We start from the raw sequence: 27616 nt of genomic DNA, 5'->3' as shown, positions 1-27616 counted from the left end.
ATGTGTGAGTCATGATCCGCTATTCAAAAGGAGATGATACATAATTACAGGCGCTAGAAGGTACTGAAGCATGTGTTGCTTGGTTAGCAGCAATCTCAGGAGGGTATACAATGCCAACCTTGGAAGTAAGTGCTGCGCTATGACGTTTCCGATGATCCTGTTCGGACAGTCTGCATATAATGGACTTGCCTCCGTTGGAAGCACACATCCGTAATTGCAGATTGACAGCTCAGGTCAAGGTGCAAGTACCAGCAAGGAATAATGAATTCCCACATTGGTAAATAATGATTGCTATAAACATCTGCTTCAAAGCTTTTGAATTCTACATAACCATACCACACCTGTACCAATTTCAGCCTTTAGAACTCCAGTCAGTCCTGCTAGTTCATTATATTAGCGGCTATGCATGACTTACGTTTGCGCTAGCTTCGGGAAGAGACTGAGGAGCCTGCTAGACTAGAAGGCCTAAATGAAGAGCCTTATACATAAAAGTTCCTGGAGTTGTCAGCATAGCGCCAGAAGGTCTTGGGCAGTGTCTTTGAGGAACTAGATAACTTTGACCTTTCTTGCATAGACTTAACAAACAAATATTTCAGAAATTTATTTAGATTTCGCGTCGGATTTCGAGATAAATGGTGTATTTAATGCGACCAACAATTTCCGCTCTCACTTATAAGTCGTTATACAAAAGAATTTATCGAAACAACTGTGATACGTGCGTATCCCATTTCGTCTATGAAACACCTGGTTCTGAACAATCTAGGTAGTGATACAATCTAACGGAATGAAGATATGTACGAAGTCGACATTTGTTATTGTCCACGATGTTCCCTCAACATGAACCTTGACAAAGCCTTCAACTTCTTGCCGATCGTAGCACGCAGTAAATAGGAATAGTGTTTCACACACTCGAGATGATAGATGAGGAGATGGTGATTCATTTAGTGCGATGTCTGATTGTTCCTGGTCTCTTACAACTGAGTGGGGTACTTTGTCGTCTCAATGTTCTCAGGATACACCAGTCCGCCCTGCTTCCTCACTTCGTCCATGACCTCCATGATCAGGATACTCTCGTCTAGACCTAGGAACTTGCCTTCTTTCCTACCGTTCAGAATGGCGTCCGCAGCCTCGTCCGCCTCCCAGAACATACCCTGACCTTCGCCCTCCGACTGTGTTGAGTTACCGAAGCCGTTGTACCAGCCACTGCCTCGTCCGGGTCCTGGGATCGGCCAGTCTTTCTCCTCGACCTTCCCATCCGAGCCGATGATTTTAGTCTTCAAGGGCCGGAAAGAATGCGGAAAGACCTGTATCTCGCCTTTGGGGCCCTGGATGCGACAACATGGTGTATCCATATTGCCTCCAGGAGCGGTTGCAACACGTAGAGAGGTTGTAGCTACGGCATGTGCTTCACCACCCAGCTCTTTCGAACGAGGGAAGCTCAAGATCATGGTGCTGTGTTCGTCTGCCTTTTGTGTCGCTTCGTAGTTCTTGATGAAGGCAAGCAGCTTTGGCGGCTGGCGATCCTTCTCTGGTTGGGTATGGTAAAGAGTCTGGAAGATCCACGTAAGCGCGTAAATGCCAAGATCAAGGAGAGCACCACCCGCAAGATCAGGATTGACCATGCGGTTCTTGCCGTCAGGGTAGCTCTTCTCTGGATCAAGGGCCATGCTGTTGTCCGATATGACACGTGCAACAGGACCAATGCGACCCGAGGTGATTTGCTCGCGGACGTAGATGGAGAGTGGGAAGTAGCGTGTCCATACAGCCTCCATCAAGAAGGAGGTTCTTCTCCTTTGCCTTCTTGACTAGCTCACGCGCTTGTGCAGCGTTCACAGTGAAGGCCTTCTCACAGAGCACGTTCTTCCCTGCCTCAAGGCATAGCATTGCATTCTGATAGTGATGCGAATGTGGTGTCGCGATGTATACAACATCGATATTGGGGTCTTTGACAAACTCCTCGTACGAGCCATACGCCTTTGCGTCTGACGGGCTTCCTGTCTCTTTCAAGAACTCTTCGGCGCGCGACTTCGACGAAGAGGATGCGGCAGCGACGACAGTGTGCTTGAGGTGGCTGACCCCGCGTGTATTTGGGTCAACGAGAAGGTCTTTGGTACTACAGCATGTTAGTTGGGAGCTATCGCGGGGTGTGGGGTACTAACAATGTCAAGGCGATACCGCCCGTTGCGAGAATACCCCAGCGAATTGTTTTCGGAGATGACATATTGCTTACGACTATTCAGCGCTCGTCTTCGACAGGTTGCAGAGAGAGTGTTCCAGAGGCTGTGAGTGTGCAATGTCAAATGAAATTGGCATGGGTTCGACCGCGGCCCGCGTTTTCTAGAAGCTCCAAACGTCATGACACAACGCCCGCAGTCGGGACTGGGCTTCAACCCCACTCTTGCCTCGTGGGGGCGCATGGATAGCAACCGGTGCCTAAACATGAGGTGAGCAGATAGGTCATATAGAGCGCCATGATGGAGATGAATACAGGAAACAGTGTAGTGAGAAAGTAAGGTCGTGTTCCGAGTCGAGGTGCCGCGGCCAAACACCGGGAATTGGCACTGACGACAGCAAGCATCCTTCACTCCCCACGTTTGATTTGTCGGATCCACGACTAGTTCTTTATCATGTACACGCCATGAAAGAAGTTCGATCTCACAGAAGATATCCAACATTGTGCGGTAAACGCTGTGACGTGTAAAATAAGACGATAATTCTCACGAGCGTCCCGAGGTCACCATGGCCTTGCTGACAACTAAACCCAGCCTTGGATTTTGTTCTTGGCTAGCCCATATTGTTCGACTATCTTCGACAGGTTAACTCGACTTGAAAGCGGTCGAAAGTCGTCCTGTGGTCACACTTTCACACTAAAAGCTTTCGAACAGTGGATGACGTCTGAAGAGGTCCTACTTGCCCTCGAACGTCTCTTGAAGCAAGTCTGGGCATGAACAGATACGTGAAATGACACAGCCCTGTAGCGAATTACCAGCATCATGATCAGTAGACTCAGGAAGAGACAGGTCTATCGCCACCGTGAGTAAGATGCAGCGGGCCACCTTACCCAATTGTCCACAGGCGAGCCCTTCACGCCGTATTGGAAGTATTTGGTCCAGTAAATCATGTTTCCATGGGCTTGTAGCTTCGACCGTTTTGATGAGTAGCTCCCGAGGTCATGTTCCTACACGCCCATGGAATCTACACGCGGCGCTTCGCACATACCACTGCTATAGTGCGGAGCGGAGCCTTAAGATCGGAGGCTTGACAGGTACAAGATATGGTTTGTAAGATGTGTCACGGTTGACCTGGTTCAGGCGCCTCACCCGGACTGAGATCTAGAATTCCAACTGTGCTCTCGGGTTCGGACGCTCGGTCCCGTAACGCAATTTAAGGTTCCACGGAAATTTTGTCCACGAGCCACATGATTTCCCGCATGCTGGTGTGTGGTAAAGTTCAGTTTGCCGAAAAGAATCGTCGATCGGAGTGAACTCCGCCCGAAATCCTGTCAGATCGACGATCAAGCATAACTGAGCCGAAGGTGGCGCGACACCACTTCGAAAATTAAGATTGTGGCGGGAGAAATGGGCGTCGGCTCTTTTCTCTGCGGATTTGTTGCAAGCCTGGGTCGGCAACAGTCCCTATAGGTTCCCAAACCAGCTTTTCTATAGTTGTTGTGAAGGTTTAGGTAGCTCACAGACGGTTTAGTCATGTTTCATCAAGTGCAATTGAGAGCACGAGGTGGCATGGTTTTGTTGTGAATTCACGGGAACAGAAGAGACTTTCTTAGCAGAAGTAGGACACTGTTGTATATGCTTTCTTAAATGAGATGTAATATTGATGGGTATAACTTCAGCTTCTACAATAGTAAACAATATGAGCAGTAACAAAGGAAATAAGCCAGATGTGGTATCCCGATACTCCAAACGCGTATGCACCTTTTGTACAAATACCATATTACAGATTTCCTCCCCGTGATTACCATGTTGAGACTACATACGGTCCATTACTCCGCTTGAAACTGTGATGCAGTCTGCATTATCATCACTCGTTGGCTTGGCATCTTTCTCGAGCTCAGCATGAATCCAGCGCCAGTCTGATATAGAGAAGCTCTTTCGACTACACATTGTTAGCATTTGCATGGAATTGACGGATACTAGGTGAGGATTACCTACTGATTGGCCTTCTGATTGGGTGCAGCATTTGGGAAGAGCAGTGCAAGCCCCTCTTCCCAGCCGCGCTCCGTCACAATGTCAATGACTGGCCTGCCCTCTTCATTGAGAGCTTGTAGGTCGGGCGTACCGCCCATCTCGATCAGTAGTTTCAAAACTTCAGCATCACCGTTCTCGACAGCTTGTAGAATGGGGTTCCATCCCCTGTGCATCTTGTTGATGTCGGCTCCGCGACTGAGCAACATTCGGAGGATCTCTGTGTCTCCGTTGTACCTCCTCAATGCCTTAACCAATGGGAGATGCTCACCAGGGGCGTTTGGATCCGCATTCGCAACGTCGAGGAGATAGCGGACAATCTCGCTGTCCCTCTCACGAATGGCGGAGGTAAGAGGGCTGAAGACACCACAGTTCTTGTCTTCAACGCTGACGCCAGCTGCGAGCAGCATCTTGATGCTCTCGAGCTGGTGCGCACATACCGCCATCTCGACAACACCGCGGAACGCACGAGGGTTTGGTGTTGCTGCGAGAAGCTTCTTCAAGATGGAGGGTTGCTTGACAGCCATGCACAGTGGCCAGTTCTCACCACGGACGGAGGGGTCTGCTCCACGAGAGATGAGCAGGTCAACGAGATCGCCCCTGTTCTCACGGATAGCGGTAGTCAAAGCTGTCGAACCACCTTCTGGGCAGCGGTCATTGGGGTTGACGCCCTGTTCGAGTAGGTACAGGATTGCGTCCTTATCATTGTGAACCACGGCTGTCTCAATTATACCTTTCGGCTTGTGAAGGTCTGCACCAGCAGCAACAAGGCGTGGCAAGAAGTGCAGGCGCTTGTGCGTAATACACTTGAATGCAGGGAACTCGGCACTCTTGAAGTTGGGGTCGGCACCGTGTTCGATGAGATAAGCAAAGATCTCCTCGTTGTTGTCGCGTATAGATGAGCACAGTGGAGTCCAGACGCCATCCTTTCTGACGTTTGGTGAAACACCGGCTTCAACGAGAATCTTCACCGATTCCAACTTCTTCAAACTTGCTGCCAGCTCCATAACACCTGGCGTTTTGCGGTGGTCAGCACCACGAGCGAGCAGTAGCTGCAAGGCCTGGGGCTTGTAGGTCGAAGGCCATAGAGGATGTTTCGGGCCGGGCATATTGGGAGATGCGCCTGCGTCAAGTAACAAGGTCATGAGATCGACGCGGTTGGCTTGAATTGCTTGGAACAGTGCAGTGGTTCCCTCACCATTCTTTGCGTCCGCGTCTGTACTAGCTCCGAGCATTGCTTCCACAAGCTTCGTCGAAACGGTCTTGTTCATGCATGACACCAAGGCAGTCGAACCATTCTCCATGATGAAATTCGGGTCACCCTTGTTGGCCAAGAACAGCTGAACAAGCTCAAGATAATTATTGCTGGCAGCCATTGCGAGAGGGGACTCGGAGTCAGGTCCGGCACTGAGGTTGGGATCGGCGCCATGTTTGATCAAAGCCTTTGCGCTTTCGAAGCATTGTGAACGCGTAGCAGCGAAGAGCGGCGTTATGCCTTCGCGATCAAAACCATTGGCATCGGCGCCATAGCGCAGGAGAAGCACAATGCTTTGCGTGTCGCGGTGCTGCGCAGCAATCTGGAGCATGGCGGCTTCCATTGGGCCGTCAGCTCTGGCACCGCCTTCAAGAAGTTGCTCAAGAACTTGGTGCTTCCTCTGCTCTACAGCTGTGATAAGAGCTGCCTTTCCGCCGGCTGGCTTCGATCCGTTCGATGATCGAGGCTGCCAGGAAGGTGATGTCAAGGGGGAGTCGTGTCTCGATTGTTGATGGCTGTCGTGGAGGTAGCGTTCGTGGACACTAAGGTCGTTCATCTTCTCCTCCATGAAAACCCGCGATTTGGTAGACTCCACTGAGGTGACATCCTCATACACTGGCTCGCCGTGATAGCGGCCGGTCTGCGGGTTGAATACAGTGTCTCGTGTTGAGTGAGTACCCGACCCTGAAGAGTGTTCGCTGGGTGCGCGCCAGTTCTTGTGCAGCTCATTTATGCCTCGGGAGAGGTTTGGATCCTCGTGGTGATGAGAATGAGAATCAATGTGACGATGAGGGTCACTGTGATATGAGTGCACGTCGTCGCTATGATATCGCACATCATTCACAGACGGCCGCTCCAAACGATGGCTAGGTGCCAATGAACTCTCGGTATGACTGGACTTGATCGGTGGCGTTGGAGGAAGATCAGAAGACGGAGGTGGGTGGTGCAGCGAGGGCAAGCTGGCAGCTTTGGCTGGGTTCAAGCGTTCAAGGGCAGCAATCAAGCCTGCGTATCCGATACCCATAGATGCATCGGCCTTTGCTTCGCCAATTGTCCATCTAAACATGGCAGAGCTCACTTTTAATGCGTCGCGGCTGCGAATCAAGGTCGAGCGCATCTTGTCAACATCCGTATCTGCGAACCTGGCAATTGTCAGTTGTCTAATATTGGTAGACTCGAATTTCGTAATCACTTACATCATCCTGAACTTGCGTCCAAAGCCTCCTTTGTGGTTTTCATTCTCGACAAATTTGCCAACCATTTGACCGAGGACGACGAACTCGTCGCTGACTTGTCGTACACGCTTGTCGAGCTCTTGCCCAACTTCCACAGGCAGGGCGTTCCTTGACTTGGCAGCTTCTGTCAAGCCGGCCTCAATAGACCACAACTCTTGACAAAGATCGACGAAATCGGCGGCAAGATTCTGAAATCCGGGAACGGCATTCTTGGCTGAGCTAAGGTACTCAAGCATACGGATAGCGATGGTGTTGCCCTGAGCCGTGACCCGACCACACAGCTCCGCAGAGGTCTCCTTCTTCGCTGGAGACATGATGATGATGATGTAAAGATTGACGTGTGAGGAATGAGTGTAACGAGGGAAGAGGGGCGGCTGAGCTGAGGTACTTGAGCTTTCGTCCACGACTAGCTGCCATCTATGCCGGCGTGAATATACTTGGCTAGTGTACTGAGCCACCCGCTCTGGAACACGCGAACTTCGAGTAATGGCACTGTAGTCCCGCGAATGACACTGGGCCCTGACCCGACAATTCAGACAGAAGGTTTGGAAGTACGGGACAAAGACTAGGTTCGTTCGCCCCGGGACTATCACTAGGGTATCCACATGGCATTCATCAGCGGGATTGGTGGCGTACCATCTGTGATCTAGGCAGACCCTAGATACTAGCGTCTACACGGCCCTCATTCCACGTGCACAGCACACCTCGGAAGGAAGAAACTGGAATGGTCGGCGTTCCAGGTCAAGCCATCCTGCAGGTTCAGCCGTCAAGTTGTGCCGAACACTCTGCTGTATGGCATATAGACACTGTCCTCAGCTAGGCTCCACGGAGGGGTGCCATGCTAACTAATTGCGGGAGATGGCCGAGTAGTAAAAATGTCGTCTCCGCGCGGCGCCAACATCTTGAGTGTCGTACATGATCCGGGGCATGCTTCAGGCTTATGGCGTGCAGCGTTTCTTGCGTTACATATATTCCGTCAGCCGCGGAACAATATCAGCAGCCCTCAACTTATGTTTGAAACCCTCAAGTCTGTCTCATGAACTCCAATGATATGGTGTTGCCGAACGAATTCCAGATGCTGCACCGGCGGGGAAATGGATCCGAACGCTAAAGACCCATCCATTGGTAGGTTTCGCTATCTACGAAGTCCTAGGCCCCGAACGCGGTTGGCGCAAGAGCCCAACGTACCTGCATGAACAGCTGAAAAATCAATCTCGGCGAACAAACACCTGCTTCATTGTTCGAGCCCTGCACGGATCATTTTTTCTTGGAGCTAAGAGCAAGTAATTCAGACCCATGCATTTGGCCTCGAGTCGGATGTCTTCTGCGTACTAATCAGAACACTAGATAGCAAAGTGTCCGCAGCCCTCACTCCGGCGAATCCTGCCCCTGAGAACTCGGTCAAGGAGGGCCATGGCACAGCCACGCGAAGATGTTCAGAAGCTCCTTCCGTCGTGATTTCCTGTTACATGGATGTTCAGACCGGTTAGTTTTGCCAGCCAATGATGTCAACCTCGGCAACTACAGTGATTTGATTCATGTTGATGCATCAGCTAGCCTCAGTGAGAAACTCCCATAGGTGAAATGGCATGCTGTTGAAATCTTGTTGCGCTTTGATGCGCCACCGTGCACTGAGGTTCAGAAAGCGGTCTCTGCTCCAGTTGTGACAGATGTGCGTGCTCAGTGCGACCTGGGCGGAGGGGGCAGACGAAGGCCACAGTTGTAGGCTCATGCTGAGCCCTGAAACTGTTCTCGGTGGACGACCGCGTGGAACCGTCTTCCTCGCTCTAAAAATGGGACGCGAACATGGTCACCACCGACCCCAGGAGCAGCATATAGGTCTGGTGTGGCGGTGGTCTGTTTGAAATTATCTGCTCAAAATGTGAAGGTTCCCTGGAGTCTTCAGGTTGGCATGGCCGTGTCGACGGTGATCCTCCGCAGTGACCCTTGCGTTCGATCCCCCTCGGTTGCACTAGCTCATCTTCACAAGCCACACTCCAGGTCATCCCCGCTGTCTGTCCCTGGCTTGGGAGCCTTTGCGCAATCGCTCGATGAAAATAATTACACTCACTAGTGCCATGGCCATGCTCTGGACCATGGCCATTCGCCGTTGATCATGGAGGAAAGCCATCCGCGGAAGCGGACGTTTGTTATGTGACCAGTGCAAATCCAGACGCCTCTGTTACACAGTACAAGATAGACTTTGACTTTTGCATGATCGACGATTGGCAATGTCTCGGGTGTAGGATAACCCCAGCGCTGTCGGCCCCACTCCAAATCCTTTGCAAGGAGCGCGTCGCTACTATCATGATCTCCTTCGCTTGAGGAACTTGTGAAACTCTTAGCCTCACCGAAAAAGATTCACGAACCGAAGGATGCCAAGAAGCCGTGATGATGCCGATGCTGGCAACTCATAGCGAGTCCGTTCTTGCTTGTCACCGCAATTCTGCATGCTAATGTAAATTCAGGCTGCCAACAGTACGCATGGACTTGATCGTCAGTGATTGCTGCGTGGTCGTGCATTGGTCCCGCGCAGCAGAAACGATAATGCGGCCTCACGACTTGTCTACGGCCTTCCGACATGGGAGATGATGATGAGCATGTGGCCTGCGTTTGGCGGTCCAAGTTGCCAGTCTGATGTCCGGCTCTCCCTAGCAGGTATAGTGTCTCTTCCGTTGAAGTGTTGGGGTTGGATACGAGATGTGCTGGTTCGAAGAGTAATCGCTGTACCAAAAAGAAAAACGGCGTATTGTTCGCAATCATTTCGTGGTGATGTTGACGTCAAGTAGTCGAGGATACTGAGATGGGTGCCGCTGCGGGTTGGGCATCACAGCAAGCGGAAAAGGCGCGATAGCACGTGACGCAATCCCAGTGTGGATAAGCGCCCGCCGGCCGTGAAGCTCGCGCAGTGCCATGGAACATGTACGGCGCGCGCGTCCTCAGCCAAACCGCCACAGTACTGCGCGATTACACCATGGACGAGCCGGACATTGATGCAGCGTCCCCTGGCTTCAACATGGCGGACCTAGTCAAGACATCGCACAACATCCGGCTATACAAAGAGGTTCAGAACCTCAAGAAACTCGTCAACGACCTCGTCGACTATCAACTGGCGCACCCGAAGCACCCAAAACCCACCACTCGCGAGGACATCGACAACGACAAGAAGGCGCACCGAGAGATTGAAAAGCGAGAAAAGTACATCCGCGCCCAACTCTCCATCATCAAGTCACTGTACCGGCAAAGTGTCTTGAAAGTGCGCGAGGAAAAGGCAAAGACGTCAGACGATAGGGCGGTCAACGATGCGCTCATTCTCGGCCTGCACAACCTCAAGTATGAAGAGCAGTCTTTGCGGTCTGAAATCTCCGCTGCGGAGAACTACGAGTGCGTGCCACACCTCCCCCGCAAGACCGTTTCCTAACCACCAGCAGTCACAAGTACATGAAGCTCCCGCTCATCTCCACCGAAGAGTACCTCGAGCAATTTCCCGACCAGAAACACCTCTCCGAGCACGACCTCATGACTGCGCGCATCGAGCACGAACACCAGGTCCGCGTCAAGCTGGAAGAGCGCCGGCAGGAAAAGCTCAAGCAGAAGCAGAAGCTCATTGCGGAAGTCAAGAAGGGCAAGGACGACCTCACCAAGTTGGATGCCATGGTGGAGAAGTTCATCGAAGCTGCAGAGCCGATCAAAAAGGTGCTGGCCACGGATTAGGAAATGCGAGGTCGGAGTCCTTGAGGCGAGTTCCGTGCACATGCAACCTCCGCCCCGGCTTGGAGATTTGTTGATTGTGATTTTCCCACGGCGGACAAACGTGTTGCCGCATTTGCTACATTCACGAGAGCATTGCGACAACGCGACAGCTCTGCTTCGAGTTCGTGCATGAGCTTTTGCCAGACCAAGATAGGAATGTTTTTTACAGTGATACCCCGAAACGAATGAACCTGAATTTCTATGCACGAGTTCGTGATCAAGAATCATGTGAAGAAAGTATGCTCGTGTATTCTCGCAGCCTATCTACCCTGGGTATCTTTTCTACACCAAATGCGCCGTGCCCATGTTACCTAATGCATCCCGTCTCTGTGCGCCATCACTACCGTAGATGCGCGACCCTCAGCTGCCTCAGCACGCAAATGCCTATCCACCTCCCTCTCCAGTACTGGTCTAGCCACTTTCCTCTGTCGCCCGAACAGGCAATGCCACAAGTCGTCTTCCTTGACCTCTTCTCCGTTTCCTTTCTTCCTCAATAGTGCTTTCAGGGGCGCGGCTTGCATCTCAGCCGAGTTTGCCTTGTCCAGTGTGGTTTCCTGGACTGTGGGTATCGCTGTACTTGTCCGAGAAGTCGATGTAGTTGCCTTGCTGATATGTGCGAGACGTCGAGCAACGGAAATGTCGTAGATGGCCTCTTCGACAGTATCGCTAATGAGGTACATGAACACCGTCGTTGGTCGTTGTTGTCCAATGCGATGGACACGTGCAATGGCCTGTAGCTCGATCGCCGGGTTGATGAGCGGCTCACAGAGAAAGACGTACGTTGCGTTGACGAGATTCAGACCTGATGAATCGGACTTGGCATCGAGTAGGAAGCATTCAATGCCTGCATCAGACTTGAATCTCTGAATGCCTTCCTTGTCAATGATGCCACTGACGCCAATGCGCCACTTCCTGAGTGCTTCGCGCAGGACTTCGAGGAAGTCGCCGAACTGGGAGAAGATAATGGACTTTGCTCCTGGATCATTCGCTCGGATCCAGAGGAGATGGCGTGCGATCATATCAATTTTCGTACCATACGAACCTTCAAGATCAATCATCTTGATCTCTTTCATGGTCGAGTCGCTGATGTCCGTGTAGATGGAGGTATTTGAAGAGCCTGGTGTGGATGCTTGCGCCGGGCTTGCAGGCTCTTGCGCTTCTTCCTGTGCTTTGATCTCGGTAGGCTTGAAGCTGATGTCTCTGAAGTCCGAGGAGCCAAGCTTCTGCTTGCATAAAGGGCATGTCCGATGCGCATGCCACCATGTATTGATGCACTCCTTACAATATTTATGTCCGCAGCTGTGTTCGGTGTCAGCGATGTCTCAGGCGTAGACCTTGTGTCAACGACGTACCTTGTCAACACGCCGATCTCAATCGCATCCTGGCAGATGATACAATCGGCTTTCGCTTCGTCCTGGTTCTCAGCCCGCAAATTGGTCAAGTATGTGTACTTGGTCTTCAAGCCGGTAACGATTTCCTTCTTCCGTTGATGCAGCTTAATTGTTTTGGCAAATTCCCGCTCGTCCAATGTCTCATCAAGCTCTTCCTTGTATTTGCCAACCGTGTCTGAAATGTGCTGAAACTGACGGTAGTATTCCAGTCTTTGGTTCATGGTCGCCCGGAATATCTCTTGCTCTTTCTCTAGCTCCGTGATTGTTTTTGCTTGTTGCGTAGCAATCTCTTGGATGCGAACAATGTGTTTGGAGACGACGTTTAGTTCGGTCGCCGCTCTAGTATCGCCTCCATCCGCTCTCCATTGCAGTGCCGTCGCAAGCGACCGAACTCCGGATATAACACCCTTGAGCGAACCGCCCTCAAGCATTGCCTGCAGTTTACGTCGCGTCTGTGCAACTTCGATGACGAGTTCAGGAGCGTGGCCACGGCTTTCCTTCTCTTCGTCAATGTCCTTGCGTAGTGCCTGCTTCTCAGCGACTCGCAGCTCATGCTCCACAAGGGTATCTTGCAAGCCATGGGTAGCGGAGTGACGATCTGCAATGAGTGTCCGCAGAGCCATTATGTAGACATAAAGCTCATCTTGTGCTTTAAGAGATTCATCATATTCCTCACCAGTAGTTTCCTGGTCATCATCATCATCGACCAAGCGCAACAGAAGAATCTCAACAATCTTCATTCGCCAAATCTGGATTTGCTTCGCTTGTGCATTCAGAAAGTCGCTAATGTTGTCCATCGTGTTAAGTATTTGTCGACTTTCGATGCCACCAAAGTCAGGTAGATCGTCAATCGTTGGAATCTGGTAAAATGGCTTTCGGGATTCGACCCTTACTCATCTGCCTCTGAGCTCGGCCTTTGGACTCTAAGAGCAGTTCGCGCCGGACTGTCTTAGCTCGCTCATACCAATCAGATTCGAATTCTTCAAGACGCTGGATATCTTCAGGCTGTACAATTAGTCCACTCTCCTTGATTTGATGATAGGTTGTAGCAATGAAAAAGTTTGACGCATGCTCGAGCTCCAAGAAGGAACGCAGTGCCTTACGTAGGACTGGTAAGCGACCAAGGTTCTCGAGGTCTTTCCCGTCTTCGATGTCGGAGTTCTCGTCCTTCAATGATGCTGGTTCAAGGGAGATTGTGCCTTTGTCAAGTTTCTCTTTCTCTGCCGCAATCTCCTTCCTGCAGATCTCTACATAGAACTTCGCCTCCTTCAGTGCTTCTTCGTAATATGGCAATGCCTGTTGCGCTCTGTCATGTACACTGCCGGCGTACGCCATGAGGTGGCCTAGCTTTATCTGCTGCAAGATCATCTCGCGAGATTCTGACTTGTAGTTTGTATCATTTTGCTCGATCATAACTTCAAGAACTTCATGGACTGTACGGAGCGCTCCGTTCTTTGCGCCCAAAGCTTTGCGGTTTTTACGTCCCACATGCGCGTGAAGGCATGTTTGCCGTAACCTGACCAGCCAATCGCGCATACGGTCGATGACTTCTGGGTGACTCGCATCGTGTCCATCGTCCAGAGGAAGTCCTTCCGGAGTGAGCCAACATGCATCGCACATCTGACGGACCAGGTCGTTATAATTCTGCTCTTCGATCGTTGTGAAGGGGACAGTGATGACAACACGCTTTTGAGGTGGAAGTCGTAGCTCTTCCCGGATTTGGTCCTTTGTGTGTCGCATTGCAATCTGCTTGAATATCGACCTGAAGGATTCTTTGTCGAGGCGGTCCCATACGGCTTTGTTGTTCGCAAAAGCGTCGCATCTTAGAAAGACTAGCAGGCCTCGCAGATCTTGTACGTCTTTGCGTAAGGGTGTGCCAGATACAGCCCATGCATTGCAGCGAGGAATGATGCGAGCAACCTTGGCAGCTTGCGAGACCCCCGATTCAATCATTTGAGCTTCATCGAGGCATACACGCCACCATGATATCTCAACTAGTGGGCTCTTGCGGCGTTCATGACGCTTTAGATTCCTGAGCGAGCGATCAGGAGGCGGCGTCGCATGATGGATCTCTTTGGAAAGGACATTGTACGTCGTCAATACAACATCGAACTTAAGTAGGTTCTCCACGGTTGCTGCCGTATGGTCCTTTTTAGGTGCGGAGGAGGGCGGGAGGCCTCTGTAGTGGAAGACTTTCAGCTCCGGTGCATGCGTGTGAATCTCGCTAATCCATTGTTCAAGAATCGAGGGCGGAGTAATTATGAGTGTAGCACCTGAAGGTATGACGTAGGCGCCAGTGTATTTATCAAAAATCTTGCTTGTGGACACAGATCGTTTGTGATGCGTTATGAGAGCTATCAGCTCGACCGTCTTTCCAAGCCCCATCTCTTCAGCCAAAATACCGCCTCGTAGTGATTGTAGTGTATCACGCTGAGCTGCTCTCAAGTCCTCGACGACCATTCCTCGAAGCTGACTGACGTAGCAGGTTCTTCCTGTCGCGTCTTCTGCTTGCCTAAAAGAGGCTGGCGGGGCGCTCTTGAAATGGTTTTCTAGGTCACCGGCCGGTGTAAAAGCCACGCCTTCTCGTTGCAACAACCAGTCCACAGCTCTGGCCTGAAAAGGGTATAGTGCAGTATCTGTCAAGGCATGCTGAATGCGGGGCGACACGTGCAGATCCGCTGGCGGTACATGGACTGAGTCATAGAAGTCTGAAAGAGTCCAGCCTGTGCTGCCTGGGGCCGTGGTGCTAGGGAAATATTGGGACAGTAGCTTCAAGTCTTCCTTCATATACTTCATCTCCACTTCTGAACTCTCCACGACAGACATGTCCAACCTCCAGCACAGCAGCACCCGCAGTTCATAGGTATTCCGTCCGACGACGGGTGCCGATAATCGACAGTCGACGAAAGCTGCGCGCTTCACATTTCGACTTCTCTTTCCACTATGCGACGTTGCGAGTATAGAGGCGGCACGAAGATGTGGCGATATCGAGTCGAGAAACGAGCTGCACGCGGTGGCAGTGATGGTTGTACCGTGGCCTGTACGCAGATTGTAGACAGCAACTCGGAACGCGTTCTTCTCTATTCTGTGGAAAGACCTTAGAGAAACACCAAGCGGACCAACACCATGGTCTTTGGCCTCGGCAGCAATTTCCAACATTTGGTCTTGCGTGAGCAATGAGAACTCCTGGTTCATGTCAGTGCAACTCTACGGAGAGTGGCGCAAGCACTCACCAACCCGAGAGTCACGCTGGCCAGTTCAACACATTTCCTTTCGACACAGTCTTCGGATCGCTGCGGCGATTCCTTACATTGTTCGAGTTTGCGTCGCTTATGCGCGCGAATTTGTGCCTCATCTTCTGTGCTGGGCTCGGCGAACAGATGCTGGATGCTGTTCACGTTGCTCAAAGCGTCTTGGGCGTCGAGAGAAGTGTGCTTGATTCCTGCACCGGTGGCTGCTGCAACTATTCGACTGGCGCTGAGCACCTCTACCCGGCCCTCAAATGCCATGGCGCACCCGCTGAAGAGAATGCTTCTGGAAGGAAGGACTGTCTTGGAGGTTGAACGCGCGGAGACATGATCGCATGCCCGCAATCTTGGCGTGCCGCTAAGATAGGCAGGCATCAGCGGGCTCGAGCGCCTTCAGTTCCGCTATCAGCAAATGCCTCGAGGGCTAAGACTCTTACAATCGTCTATAACATTAGCAAATCTACCTAGCAAAGCAGTAGATAGTGGCAATCAGACCAAATCGGCGTTGCGAGTAGGATCGTAGTACATATGATACAATAGTTCTTTCTATATTCATTGGACTTGCTATTAACGGAGCTCTGCTCAACGTGTGGCAGTCTGCTCGGAAATCTTCTGGCCAGCACATTCTGCAAGTAACCTACCCTGAACGTTCTTCGCAGCTTGCGCGTACGCGACAATGTCTGCGTCCTTGCCTTTGCCTTCTGCGCCGCCATCAAAAACCTCGTAGCTAAACCAGCCGCGGAAGCCTGTTCGCAGTACTGCCTTTGCGACATCAACAACGGGTAAGTATCCCCCGTTGTATGGGAGTGGTCGGAAGTCGTGACTCCATCGTCCACGAGGCAGTAGACCGGAATCATCTCGTTCCGCACTGAACGGCTGAGGCACCTTGTACCCGTCACTAATCTGCAGCAGGAAGATCTTCCCTTTCGGAATCGTGGTAGCAAGGTTATCGAGGCTCTTTTGGAACCTCTTCTCCAGCTCATCTTTCGACACATCCTCCAGCAATCCGGACTTTGTTCTTGGGTCCGCCCACTCCCCACCAGCCGTCTGAAAAGTATCCAAGCACAAACCAATATTCGGCCGATCCACTTCCTTCACAATGTTCCACACATCCTTCCAGTCTGGTGCGTGTGTACTCCAGCACCAGTTCTCATATGCGCATTTGAAGCCATGTTCGCTGAGCATGGCGCACAATTCCTGTAGATCCACAACCATCCGACTGCTATCCAGTTTCTCAAGTGGGGTATCGCTTGAACCAACCTGCAACATATCGGTTCCACACGCCTGCATGATCCTTATCCAGCCCTTGGCGCGCTCGAACGCATCTCTCCTCCCGTCCGAGCCCTGGGGCCAGCCTTCAAAGTTGGCAAAAGGCTGCAGCATCATGATGCCGAGCTTGCGCTGATCACATTCCTGCTTGATAGCGGCAGCGACTTTGCATAGCTCATCGTAGTTCTTGGGGTCGACTTCGTGGCCGAGCAGTGTTTGGCCGTAAGAAAGTATGTCGGGGAAGGAGAGTTCGACGGCGGCGAAGCCTGCGATTGATATAGCGTGAAGGCGGTCGAGGAGGGGTGGCGGGGAGCTGGGAGAGCCGAGGGAGCAGGTTGCGTAGCTGATGGGGATGGAGAGGAGGGAGGCGTAGTCGAGGCCGCTCATGATGTCTAGCAAGTGAGCAGCGAATCGTATTGACGTGGAAGATGGAGTGAGTTGAAAGGAAAGGAGTAAATTTGTGGTGTTGCAATGTCTGCTCCAAGTGGTTGCAATGAAGCATAATTTTACATGTCATGGCTGTGACGTAGGTGATGCTTAGCAGCTCACCTCGAGCTGCAGCTAGAGAGCTCGATGTTTAGGACATGTGTTTATCTTCCTTACCTTGTATCTAGATTGGAGCAGTGTAAGATGTAGAAAATCATTCCTGCGATGAACGGTACTAATGACTGATGCTTGCTGGTGTTGTCGCATCGAGTCTCCGGGGATTTTTTCTGACGTTGCTGGCGCCACGGCTGCTCAAAGACTTTCGGGCTACACTCAAATGACCAGCCTGCGCTTCGCACGTGTTCAGTTACGGAGACCTTCGGTCATGTCAGATCTTGGAAGTGTTGGAAGACTGGTGAGGATGTTGTGGTCAAGCCATTGAATAATCGAATAAGCCCCGTGGCCCGGGCATGCCCATGCTCAACCACGGCACGATCGGAAGGACTTGACTGTGCTTTCGTCTGACCGGGGATCGATCACGCAGAGCTCAAGCCACCAAGCGCAAGAAGGCTCACTGGCGGTCAATACATGTCCGCAAGCTCAGATTTGCAAAGAGATGCGTGGTGTTGATGCCCGAACGCGCTGCAACAATTGGAGAGCTGGCCTCCGATCTCCGGGCCTATACCGGGACCGCCGCCATACTCACATGCTTGCGCGCATGCGTCGACTCATAAAAGAGTCGAGAGCGGACGGACGCGTTTGCTGTGACTAATTCTCTTCGGCCTACATATTACTCGCTCTCTTCGTTTTCTTCTTCATACCACACTCCTGCTTCGTTAATTGAGACATGTCTGTGAGTACACTCGCTCTCAAGAAGCTTGCGACATTTTCTCTGACATTTCTCTTCTAGTTCCACATCGAGAACCCCGCCGTCGGTGATCCGCACAACTCGGAGGACTGGCGCATTCGCGGCTACAACCCCCTCACACCCCCCGACCTTCTGCAGAGCGAGATTCCTCAGTCGGCCAAGTCAAGAGAGACTGTCCTGCAAGGCCGCGATGAAGCCGTCGCCGTCGTCCAGGGCAAAGATGCCAATGGCAGACTGCTGGTCGTCATTGGCCCGTGCTCCATCCACGACCCCAAAGCCGCTCTCGAATACTGCGACCGGCTGATGGCGCTGAAGGACAAGTACAAGGATGACTTGCTCATTGTCATGCGCTCGTACCTCGAGAAGCCACGCACGACCGTCGGCTGGAAGGGCCTGATCAACGACCCTGACATCGACAACTCGTTCAAGATCAACAAGGGCCTGCGCGTGTCACGGCAGCTCTTCCTAGATCTGACTGAGAGGGGCATGCCGCTTGCCAGCGAGATGCTCGACACAATCTCGCCCCAGTTCTTGGCTGATATGCTGAGTGTGGGAGCCATCGGCGCGAGGACCACAGAGTCGCAACTCCACCGCGAGCTTGCCTCGGGTCTCTCCTTCCCTGTAGGTTTCAAGAACGGTACCGACGGCAGCCTCGACGTTGCCATTGACGCCATTGGCTCTGTCAAGCACCCACATCACTTCCTTTCTGTTACCAAGCCCGGTGTTGTCGCCATCGTCGGCACCATTGGCAACGATGACTGCTTTGTAATTCTCCGCGGTGGAAAGAAGGGCACAAACTTTGACGCGAAGAGCGTCAAGGAGGCGCGCGAGAAACTCGAGGCCAAGGGCTTGAACGCGCGGTTTGATGATCGACTGCAGTCACGGCAACTCTGAGAAGAACCACAACAACCAGCCCAAGGTCGCGCATGCTCTGGCCGAGCAGATCGAAGCTGGCGAGACCGCCGTCATGGGTGTTATGATCGAAAGTAACATCAACGAGGGCAACCAGAAGGTGCCCAAGGAAGGCAAGGAGGGTAAGTTGCACAATTGCGCGAAGCTATGCCTTTAGCTAACAATGGTCAGGTCTCAAGTATGGTGTCTCCATCACAGATGCATGCATCAACTGGGAAGACACGGAAAAGGTGCTTGAGCATCTTGCACAAGCAGTCGCGAAGAGGAGGTCGAAGAACGGCATGAACGGTCACTAAAAAGTGTTTCCTCGCAATTTCTCGATTAGGGCGCGATAATGGACGTGGTTCGGCGTTCCCGGACTGCAATAATACAGGGATGGACGCGCGAACGTCTGTCCCAAGTTCAAACATATTTGACATCGGCCGTTCCGTAAAGATCCTTTCAATGCTTGTGGGCAGTGACGACTTGCTGCATCTGAACATGGATTCACCCATCACTACCCAGACCTGCAATTGAACTTTTGGTGTGGTTGCGACCCTTGTTCCGGTCAACCAACACTTTATAGCCGAACGTTCGACGTGATTGAAGCGTACTTGCATATCAGGCTGGCGCAGCGACCGGCTCAGCTAGGTCGCACGATTTCTCCACCCTTGCAGACGAGACGGCAACGCCGGAATTCCAGAGAAATAGTCCACCCGTTCCCACACTCCGCTCGCGGCTTGACCGATACTATGGCCTTTCCCTTATCGAGCACGAGCACAAGCACAGTGCCAATCGCTTTCTAGCATACTAGTAAACATGTACGATGAGGTTCTAACACAGCGAATCGGCTATCGCCGACCATTGCTATTCTGATCGCAAACCACTGTACGTGCTCCATGAGCGACTGTTCACTGATGTTGTCTGGAAGTATTCGATGTACAAATTACACGTGAGAAATATGCACATCGATGTCACTTTGGCTTCAGCGATCCGTCATGTCACTAGCATCTCGCAGATGCGTGTATGCATCAACCCACTCGATACAGTAATGGCGGACAGTCACACACAATAGGCTTGAAATTAGGTCGTCTTTGCGGTCAGCTTTCGGTGTCTCCAGTCGCGAATATTGCACCACAGTGCCAAGTACCTGCCACAAGAGATCACCTGGAGTTTGTGGGCACAGGTTCCCGCGTCAACAGATATACATATGGTATCGAGCAGACTTGCGGTGAAGCCAACATAGGTTGAAATCGCTTATCGAGCACGTTCACACAAGCAGCGGCAGTTCCTTCTCTCGAGCTACCCGCAGTCTCATGCCTTGTGGCACATGAGGCTTGCAGCATGCATGAATCCGGTGAGCTATTTGCGCTTCGCACAAACTTCTGCACAGGAACTACAATTGAGCCGGGTACTTCTAACGAAACAATTTGCGTTCATTGTTGAGTACAGGATCTGGTGTAATGGGACAAAGCGTCAAGAGCCTCTCGCGCGACAGTAACAGACGCGTCCATCCAAGGCTACGCTCAAGCATTATCCGTACTACTTCGCCTCAAAGGAGGAAGCTCTGTTATTGTTCAGTGAGAGCCGCATCGTATCAGGGGCAATCTTGGAGTGCATTTGCTGGTCGTCTTCCCCAGGCCCTTGGAGCGGTGGGGACTCAGTCAGATGAAGCCATTTCTCAAAAGTAAGCATTCCTTGCCATAACAACACCCTCGAACAATCCCCAGGATTTGGTCTTAGCTATTGGGACCTACATTACATGAAATGCTTCCTATCAAACACTTTCCTCATTCTTGAAGTAAGGCCCTAACGTAAGGGAAATCAAGGCATCCTAACCCGGATTTGAAGATTTGGCCCATCCACTACATCACTCCGCTTGTACGAACTTCGTCGATGTAAATGACCAGTAGGCGGCCTAGCTCTACGACAGCCTTGCATGTCGGGTCTCCTCCTAGATCCGGCGTGCTTTCGCGGTGATTTCTACGCAAGGAGTTATGTACGTGAAATCACACATGTAGTCTGATGCATGTGCGGAGACCGAAACGCTCACACTGCTTCTAGTTTGTCGGCGTCCGCGAAGCGAGCGTGCCGCTGCAGATGCATCTGAAATGCCATAGTATCGGGATGTTTGGAACAGATTTTGGTAGCCGTAAGCAGGCTTGCATGTGAGCTTTTGCCCAGTTTCGCAGACACGCCTTGCCTAAGCACAGACTGTCCTCCCCAGCATGTTCCTGCTTAAACAGCAACTGTCATGCCGTCCACCTATCGCCGTTGGGTCGTATAATATAAGTCTTCACTCAATCAGACCTTGGACCGGTTCCTTCCCCAACATCCCTTTATAACACTCGTTTCCCTCCTGCAGACAAAGCCCACACTCTTTGAATGCATGTCAGATATCGTTTGGCAGACACACTCCCTTTGATACGGCGCCACATCTTATTGATCACCGTTTCTCGTTCCAAGTATTCCAACCAACTTGATCCACCTCAACACCGGAAGCCATGTCTTCCACCTCTTGGGAATGCTGGGAAAGTTCACCTGAACACATGGCCAAACTTGAGAGACATTTCCGGGGCACGATACCCGCCACACCGTATGCGCATACTCGCATTGACTCAGGGGAGGTTGCTGGAGCTGGCGAGCAATTTAGACCGCCTGATTCCCAGACTTCCTGGCCTCGCCACGTCGAGATTGCTCCTGAGGACCTGGAGTTCCAGCACTCAGCTGCAGGCGACCTTGCTGTTGAAATGCTTACCACCCCGCGTCAGCACCTCAGGAGGATTGGTCGGACTCGAGGTGACTCACGGGCGTTCTCTTGTCCTAGTATGCCCCAAGGCTACTCATCAGAGGATGTTGCTTCTCTCGTGACTCAACGAGATAGAGCCCGAGTTGAAGCTACTCAAAGCGGTCCGTGCATCAAACTCTCCTTATGGACTTTGCATTGTGTCATGTATTGTGTCAACAGTCTTGGAGCAGAGAAGGTCGAGAGTTGGGCGCCAAACTTGATTGAAGCGCCCGGTCCGCCCTCTGCGGTGCAAGACACAACCGGTATCTGGCTTGGCTTACTTTCAACAGATCGATCCAGCGAATATTCGTCCGAGTCGGAGACCGATGTCTCCGTCTCCTACGGCTCGTCAACTCTTACGAGCGAGGATGATGACGACGAATCTGCAAACGCGCATACGCCCACGCAAGATAATAGAACACCTCTTAATGCCTCACGACCGAGCACCCCGGAACCGCATTCCTACAGTAGCACTGAGGATGGTCATGGACACCCGGAACAAGATCTGGTCTTGTCATCGCCACCATGGTCCACACAGAAGAGGAAGCGCGTCGATTCGCCGGACGGTGATAACAACGAGTAACTTTTGCATGGCATAGACCATGGGCCTCGTCAGCAGATACATTGCTCTCGAAGTCAAGGGTAGAGACGAGTGCTCACCCCCAACATGTTTCTTCTTGGATACGGCGTACCTGCCTGTCCGAAAATGGACCTTGCCGGCTTTCACCACCCTCTTCAATGTTGCGTCGTCCTACCATAGTATTCCCTTTTCCAAATTGCTGGCGGTCTTGTTGCTTTGCATGTACATACTTCGACACCCTCAGTGCTCAACTAAATCTGATCTTGTACGAGTTCGAACTCCTTTGTCTTTTTCGCATTATTACATCGAGTACTGTAATACACTCACTGACTTTCACTATGAAAACATGGTCATCGCACTGCTGTCTATCCCACAAGGTTGTGCACGCGCGTTACTTCTCACTTCGACAACGTCATAGACGCGGCAAGAGCTTTGCGACGTATAACTACCAACTGGAAGAAAAAGAATAGTTTAACAGAATGTTCATCAAAGCATAATCTGCCAGGTTGATGAAGGAAGCAAAATACTGTGCCGTGCCCCGCAATGTCCACGGGCGGGGTCTGCATGCCTGAGTATACCTGCATTCCACAACGCAGCCTGCTCTTCGACTTGACAAGTGAGAGCGATGCTGCCCGACATCATACTGTGTATGTGCCATGCGCGACGTTGCGATCATCAACGTCACGCTGAGGTTGCCACTATCGCTGCTAGTCCCTTCCCGTCAGCCTCATCGGCGCACAGACCATGTGGCTCCGTCATAGACTCGAATGTCGAGTGGAGGTTTCGCTGCAATCCAATCTCTTCGACACCAAACGTGTTAGTGCAGCATTGATCAAGGAACATGGCAAGATTATCAGGCTTGCAGCGAGATGTCCTCTCTCTATACAGGCAGTGTTTGAGAGCTTTGAGAGCGAAGCCAGATGTGTGTGTGCGCGTCACCACTTCTACAACTTGCTAATGTGACATAGGACACGAGACATAACTTCCGTAACTACACAAGGTAAGGGGGAAATGCCACTTCGTTGGGATGATAGTCTTTGCTCACGCATCCTAGGAAAGAGTTTCGCAAATACCTCGACGTTGGCAAGAAAGACTTTGGTACCATCGAGTACCTTCTTCGAAGAGGCCGGAACCAACTCGAGGCCTATCGCGATCCTGGCATCCGGGACATCCACGGTTGAAAGTGACCTTCTTGTCACAATAGCCTGGATGTTACCCAATGTTAAAGCACGTATCAACGTAATAGATGATGATCTGGTCGAGCCGCGCCATCGATACTCGCACCGAAGGTTCCCGAGACTTCATCGCAACAGTGTGGCCAAATGTCCCACCCTGTGATTGGATGCCATAGCCGTCTGACTGTGTGGGCAATGTTCGATCAGGAGACCTTGTCGCCATCTGACGTCAAACATCGTGGCCTGTGAAGCACCGAAGTTTCGCCGAACTTCCTCAAGATTCCACAAGTTCCATGACGAGACATCACGACAACACTCTGGCAACATCACGATAGTTCGAGAAGCACATGTCCACGCGTCTCGAGTCCTCTCATGATGCTTCTCGAACCTCATCTCTTCGATATATAAACCCCTCAACCCTCCTCCAGAGTCCATCATCAGAACAAAGCAAATCAAAACATCTATGCAAGCAATCCGCACAACAACTCGACGCGTTCCACAACAACTCAATCGCATTAGCAAGCCAATCACCACACGCACACTTTCCACATCACCAGGCCACAATGTCTCTCTTCCCACGCTTCACGCAAGAATTCGCGCCCATCTTCCGTCTCTTCGACGAATACGACCGCCAAGCCTTCCGCGACCTGGACCGCCAGTTCAAAAGCGTGCGGTCCTTCACGCCCAAATTCGACGTCAAAGAGACCAAGGAAACCTACGAACTCCACGGCGAACTCCCCGGCATTGAGCAAAAGGACATCAACATTGAGTGGACCGACAACAACACGCTGTCCATCTCCGGGCGACACGAGCATCGCCGCGAAGAAGGCGAGCGGCCACAGGGCTTCATCGAGGGCGGCGAGGAACAGAAGAAGATTGATTCCTCACACCAGCCGCGCGTCGAGGATGAGAATGCCGAGACGGGCGTGACGAAGACATCTGACCAGAAGGAGGTCGGCAAGCAGAACGACGCCGAGAAGCCTAGGTATTGGGTTAGCGAACGCAGCGTTGGTGAGTTCCATCGCTCGTTTGCGTTCCCGGCGCGTGTGGACCAGGATGGCGTCAAGGCGAGCCTGAAGAATGGCATTCTGAGCGTTGTGGTGCCCAAGCAGAGCGCACCGCAGGCAAGGAAGATTAACATCGAGTAGATGACCAGGGTAGTGGAGATTTGGATGACGATGACATGGAATCGACGGTATGAGGGCATAAGATGTATGATGGCTTTCACTCCTTTTGGCATAGCATTGGTGGCATTTGACGGAGTTGAGTGAGATTTGGACGTTCCTTTTGTAAATTAATGGCAATAACGGAGATGTTTTATTTGAAGACATGTTCATTTGGAATTCCCATGTATTTGATGCTTCTCGGAATGTACAAGGTACGAAATCCATTAGTGCTGTAGTATCTCACATTCGGAAATTTGGACATTATGTTATCTAGGGGTAGCATCAATGCAATGGTTTATACTAGAGATCTGTCATGTTCCTTGTCCGTGATATGGTCAACGACACTTGCTTCGGTCATTTTATCTTTTTTAGTCTAAGGTTTGATGCAAAGCACAAAGTGCACCAGTACTACTTGACAGAACGCATGATGTAGTATGGAGGATCTAATCAAGATTTATGTCTATCCCATTGTATCCCCGCTCTGCAAACACAACCTCAGCCAGTCATCATTCCCAGATAATCTTCAATTCCCATCTAGATTTTCCCAACAATCTTCTCGCTGTTGCTTTCAACGTGGCTAATCACCCGTCCTCGAGTTTTCAATCTTGGTGACAATCAAATCACTCGCGCCAATCTCGGTCAACTTGTCCATGGCAATCGCAATATCCTTCACTCAGCACCATAGCCTGTACTGCGACCCATCCATCCTCCTCGAGAGCGTTGACGGTCGGCGCGCGTCGGCCAGGCGTGATTTTGCGCGCGGCATCGAGTTTCGAGCGCTCGACGTTGTATGTGCAGAGGACGTATTTTTGCGCGGCTGTTGGCTTGTATTAGATAGTGTTCTTCTTGAAGTGTCAAGCAAGGTAGGTGACTTACTGATGACACCCTTTATCCTAGCAGTGATCAGCTCGACGAGCTTGGGGTCAGATGCGTGTTTCGACTTGATGAGAATCGCGCTGGACGACACGACCGTTGAGATAGCCTTGAGACCAGCAGCGCGCATAGTTTCTCCCGACTCGACGAGATCGACAATGCCATCTGCGACACCGAGCGCACAAGCAGCTTCCACACTTCCGCCAACGTATTTAATAATGGTCTTCAACTTCGCCTTGCCATCAGACGTGCCGTTGGCAGCACCGCCTGCCTGCTCCGCTTCCAGCTTCCTAAAGTACTCCTCGGCGAGGTTGGTGAAGCTTGTGACGACGTTCTTTCCAATCAGGTCCTCTGGCTTGGCCAGGCTGCCTTTGGCGGGGACCTGGACTTGCAGCGCGCACTTGCCGAAGCCGAGATCGAGGACTTCTTCGACGCCTGTGGTGGCTGTGGGCGGGACCACGCACTCATGCTCGGCAACTTGGTCGCGGCCAGTTATGCCTAGGTCGACCCGTCCTTCGCCAACGAATGTGGGGATGTCTGCGGCGGGCAGGAAGACGAGGGCGAGCGGGAGGTTCTTGACGAGGGCGATGTCGAGGCGGGAGTGGCGGTTGAACTGGATGTCTGAGCCGGAGAGGAGGTCAAGACATGCTTGGTGGAGCCGGCCCTCTGTCGCAGGCATTAGCTGTAGTCTCGCATCCTTCTCCTCCTGCAAGCATCACATACTCTTGGGCACGGCGAACAGCAACCGGTCGTTCAAACTATGGCCCAAAATGTCAGTCAAAGCCGGGAGACTCCTGCTGCCCTGGCGCGGTCTAGTCTCTCGCGCCAGCGCCATTCGTACCATTCGCGTCTTGATAGACCCATGGCGACACAAGCAAGTAGTAGTACACGACAGTCGTCAAAGCAGAGTGGGGGTTTCAAACGTACGAATTGACCAGATCCATGGCTTATGTGCTAGCACGCAAGTCCGGGGTATGGCAGTACTGCAAACGCGTGGTGCAGCGACCCGTTGGCAAGGTTTTAACGATCTTGTCCGTGGACAGATGCAAGTGCCGACACTAGTCGCTCTAATTGGTCGCCCAGCGTGTACAGTGGAGGACGGCTTATATAGTGACTGCAGGGTGATGTGGATAGCAGGTGGGTTTCGTGTGTCGTTTTGTCGTGTACAAGTTTATGCTCAAGCAGATAGAAAGCAAAGGCGCGTTTTTTTACATTGGCTTACCACAGGTGACTCAGGAGGGGTAGTGCCGCACGTGTGATGAGCCAATGGCTATCGGGCTTTCTACAATATTGTAGCTACTGCTGCGGACACGTAATCTCGAATTGGTATGCAGCTGGCACGGCTGGTAAGGCGCAGCTCTTTCTGGTTTTTGGTTGTTGTTGTTGTTGTTGTTGTTGTTGTTGTTGTTGTTGTTGTTGTTGTTGTTGTTGCTTGTAATGATTCCGGTGTGCGGCCTCGACTTTTGGGGCATGACGTTCGAACATGCCCCGCCATCCCACTTCACGAGCTGTAAGGGCGAGCCAACAACACTTCAGACGTCTAGGTCACACAACGCCTTCAGGCGCTCATTGATCTTGGCATGTACAAGTAGGGCCCATGCGTACAGTCTTCAGGAAATCATCAACAACGTCTTCTTGAACACGCATTGCCGGTAAGAGTCATGTACCTGTAGATCATGGAGGTGGTGTGAAGGTCACCAAGGAGGGCGTTCCGCTGCCCTGTTCTCAGTAACCTACATGATGTGACGTACGACTACTCAACGTAGTTCGCCTTCGCCCCGAAAGCTGCTTGTGCCCTTGACGGCAGATGCGTCTTTCTTCACTGTCAATCTGTGGAGCCATAAAGAGATCGATTTCAACAGCCATGTACATTCCACTCAACAGCACCCTGAAGCCGCCCATCGATCTAGTCGGAGAAGTAGCCGCAAGCAACACCCTAGTCCATGAACAGGCACTACTTCTGTTAGCAGTAGCATCGGCCAGGTAAACAAAAACACGATTCAAGTCCAAATCTCTTTCTGCTTTCGCAGCTCATTACTATATGTACAATCTCACGAGTACGATGCACCGTCAATGCAGTCCAAACCCATCTCTTCTCGCCAGGAACGCCAGTCGTAATTCCAGTCCAAGCGACAAGGGAAGAAAGAGCCAAAAGCTCAAATGCTAAATAGGGTGTGTAGAAAAGAATAAGCGCTTGGAAATCGGTTTCGGAACCCCAGCATCAACCCCGGTGCTACGACATACGAAAACCACGAGAATGCTTGCCTAGCTTATGCGGGTACCTCAACACGGGTATCAGGTAGGTGACGCAGGCGTAACCATAGACTAATGTGCCAAAACAAAGCAAAGAAATCCCCGCATCAACAGCAGTCGTTCTCGCTCAACTCCTCTTCTGCTATCAATGAGGCATACTTTCTTTTCTTCGAAGAAAACGGCACGCGTTCCAACCCAGCTGCGCATACGACGCGATACACCTGCGACGTACGAGAAACCAAG

General features: G+C 51.7%; 14 protein-coding genes across 14 annotated transcripts; 6 read left to right on the top strand and 8 right to left on the bottom strand.

Moving 5' to 3' along the window:
* Window positions 1-708: 708 nt before the first annotated feature.
* On the bottom strand, window positions 709-2221 carry SNOG_03900 (hypothetical protein; the record flags this gene model as incomplete). The annotated part of the gene is made up of 3 exons (XM_001794392.1): window positions 709-1741; window positions 1764-2113; window positions 2160-2221. The coding sequence occupies 3 exons, from the start codon at window positions 2219-2221 to the stop codon at window positions 972-974; spliced, it is 1182 nt and encodes a 393-aa protein (XP_001794444.1). The 3' UTR covers window positions 709-971.
* Window positions 2222-2906: 685 nt separating this feature from the next.
* Window positions 2907-3121, bottom strand: SNOG_03899 (hypothetical protein; the record flags this gene model as incomplete). Its single annotated transcript, XM_001794391.1, has 2 exons — window positions 2907-2972; window positions 3062-3121. The coding sequence occupies 2 exons, from the start codon at window positions 3119-3121 to the stop codon at window positions 2907-2909; spliced, it is 126 nt and encodes a 41-aa protein (XP_001794443.1).
* A 1044-nt stretch (window positions 3122-4165) lies between these two features.
* SNOG_03898 (hypothetical protein) lies at window positions 4166-7006 on the bottom strand (the record flags this gene model as incomplete). Its single annotated transcript, XM_001794390.1, has 3 exons — window positions 4166-6097; window positions 6293-6599; window positions 6654-7006. 3 exons carry the CDS (start codon window positions 7004-7006, stop codon window positions 4166-4168), a joined length of 2592 nt encoding a protein of 863 aa, XP_001794442.1.
* A 2606-nt stretch (window positions 7007-9612) lies between these two features.
* Window positions 9613-10406, top strand: SNOG_03897 (hypothetical protein; the record flags this gene model as incomplete). The annotated part of the gene is made up of 2 exons (XM_001794389.1): window positions 9613-10076; window positions 10124-10406. The coding sequence occupies 2 exons, from the start codon at window positions 9613-9615 to the stop codon at window positions 10404-10406; spliced, it is 747 nt and encodes a 248-aa protein (XP_001794441.1).
* A 350-nt stretch (window positions 10407-10756) lies between these two features.
* SNOG_03896 (hypothetical protein) lies at window positions 10757-15345 on the bottom strand (the record flags this gene model as incomplete). The annotated part of the gene is made up of 4 exons (XM_001794388.1): window positions 10757-11645; window positions 11798-12724; window positions 12801-15043; window positions 15070-15345. 4 exons carry the CDS (start codon window positions 15343-15345, stop codon window positions 10757-10759), a joined length of 4335 nt encoding a protein of 1444 aa, XP_001794440.1.
* Window positions 15346-15666: 321 nt separating this feature from the next.
* SNOG_03894 (hypothetical protein) lies at window positions 15667-16740 on the bottom strand (the record flags this gene model as incomplete). Its single annotated transcript, XM_001794387.1, has 1 exon — window positions 15667-16740. One exon carries the CDS (start codon window positions 16738-16740, stop codon window positions 15667-15669), a length of 1074 nt encoding a protein of 357 aa, XP_001794439.1.
* Window positions 16741-17485: 745 nt separating this feature from the next.
* On the top strand, window positions 17486-18969 carry SNOG_03893 (hypothetical protein; the record flags this gene model as incomplete). The annotated part of the gene is given in 4 exon segments (XM_001794386.1): window positions 17486-17536; window positions 17690-18507; window positions 18527-18681; window positions 18731-18969. 4 exon segments carry the CDS (start codon window positions 17486-17488, stop codon window positions 18853-18855), a joined length of 1149 nt encoding a protein of 382 aa, XP_001794438.1. The 3' UTR covers window positions 18856-18969.
* A 1434-nt stretch (window positions 18970-20403) lies between these two features.
* Window positions 20404-20656, bottom strand: SNOG_03892 (hypothetical protein; the record flags this gene model as incomplete). Its single annotated transcript, XM_001794385.1, has 2 exons — window positions 20404-20521; window positions 20592-20656. 2 exons carry the CDS (start codon window positions 20654-20656, stop codon window positions 20404-20406), a joined length of 183 nt encoding a protein of 60 aa, XP_001794437.1.
* Window positions 20657-21042: 386 nt separating this feature from the next.
* On the top strand, window positions 21043-21909 carry SNOG_03891 (hypothetical protein; the record flags this gene model as incomplete). The annotated part of the gene is made up of 1 exon (XM_001794384.1): window positions 21043-21909. The coding sequence occupies one exon, from the start codon at window positions 21043-21045 to the stop codon at window positions 21907-21909; it is 867 nt and encodes a 288-aa protein (XP_001794436.1).
* Window positions 21910-22650: 741 nt separating this feature from the next.
* Window positions 22651-23087, top strand: SNOG_03890 (hypothetical protein; the record flags this gene model as incomplete). Its single annotated transcript, XM_001794383.1, has 3 exons — window positions 22651-22722; window positions 22875-22906; window positions 22961-23087. 3 exons carry the CDS (start codon window positions 22651-22653, stop codon window positions 23085-23087), a joined length of 231 nt encoding a protein of 76 aa, XP_001794435.1.
* Window positions 23088-23528: 441 nt separating this feature from the next.
* On the top strand, window positions 23529-24407 carry SNOG_03889 (hypothetical protein). The gene has a single exon (XM_001794382.1). The coding sequence runs from the start codon at window positions 23645-23647 to the stop codon at window positions 24227-24229; it is 585 nt and encodes a 194-aa protein (XP_001794434.1). The 5' UTR covers window positions 23529-23644; the 3' UTR covers window positions 24230-24407.
* Window positions 24408-24581: 174 nt separating this feature from the next.
* On the bottom strand, window positions 24582-25799 carry SNOG_03888 (hypothetical protein; the record flags this gene model as incomplete). The annotated part of the gene is made up of 2 exons (XM_001794381.1): window positions 24582-25064; window positions 25124-25799. The coding sequence occupies 2 exons, from the start codon at window positions 25797-25799 to the stop codon at window positions 24868-24870; spliced, it is 873 nt and encodes a 290-aa protein (XP_001794433.1). The 3' UTR covers window positions 24582-24867.
* Window positions 25800-26352: 553 nt separating this feature from the next.
* SNOG_03887 (hypothetical protein) lies at window positions 26353-26592 on the bottom strand (the record flags this gene model as incomplete). The annotated part of the gene is given in 2 exon segments (XM_001794380.1): window positions 26353-26402; window positions 26421-26592. The coding sequence occupies 2 exon segments, from the start codon at window positions 26590-26592 to the stop codon at window positions 26353-26355; spliced, it is 222 nt and encodes a 73-aa protein (XP_001794432.1).
* Window positions 26593-26603: 11 nt separating this feature from the next.
* On the top strand, window positions 26604-27067 carry SNOG_03886 (hypothetical protein; the record flags this gene model as incomplete). Its single annotated transcript, XM_001794379.1, has 3 exons — window positions 26604-26630; window positions 26735-26772; window positions 26887-27067. 3 exons carry the CDS (start codon window positions 26604-26606, stop codon window positions 27065-27067), a joined length of 246 nt encoding a protein of 81 aa, XP_001794431.1.
* Between the last annotated feature and the right edge of the window lie 549 nt (window positions 27068-27616).

Source organism: Parastagonospora nodorum (genome assembly GCF_000146915.1).
Source record: "Parastagonospora nodorum SN15 chromosome Unknown scaffold_5, whole genome shotgun sequence".
Classification (NCBI taxonomy): Eukaryota; Fungi; Ascomycota; class Dothideomycetes; order Pleosporales; family Phaeosphaeriaceae; genus Parastagonospora; species Parastagonospora nodorum.
This window is presented reverse-complemented; position numbering and strand designations above follow the sequence as displayed.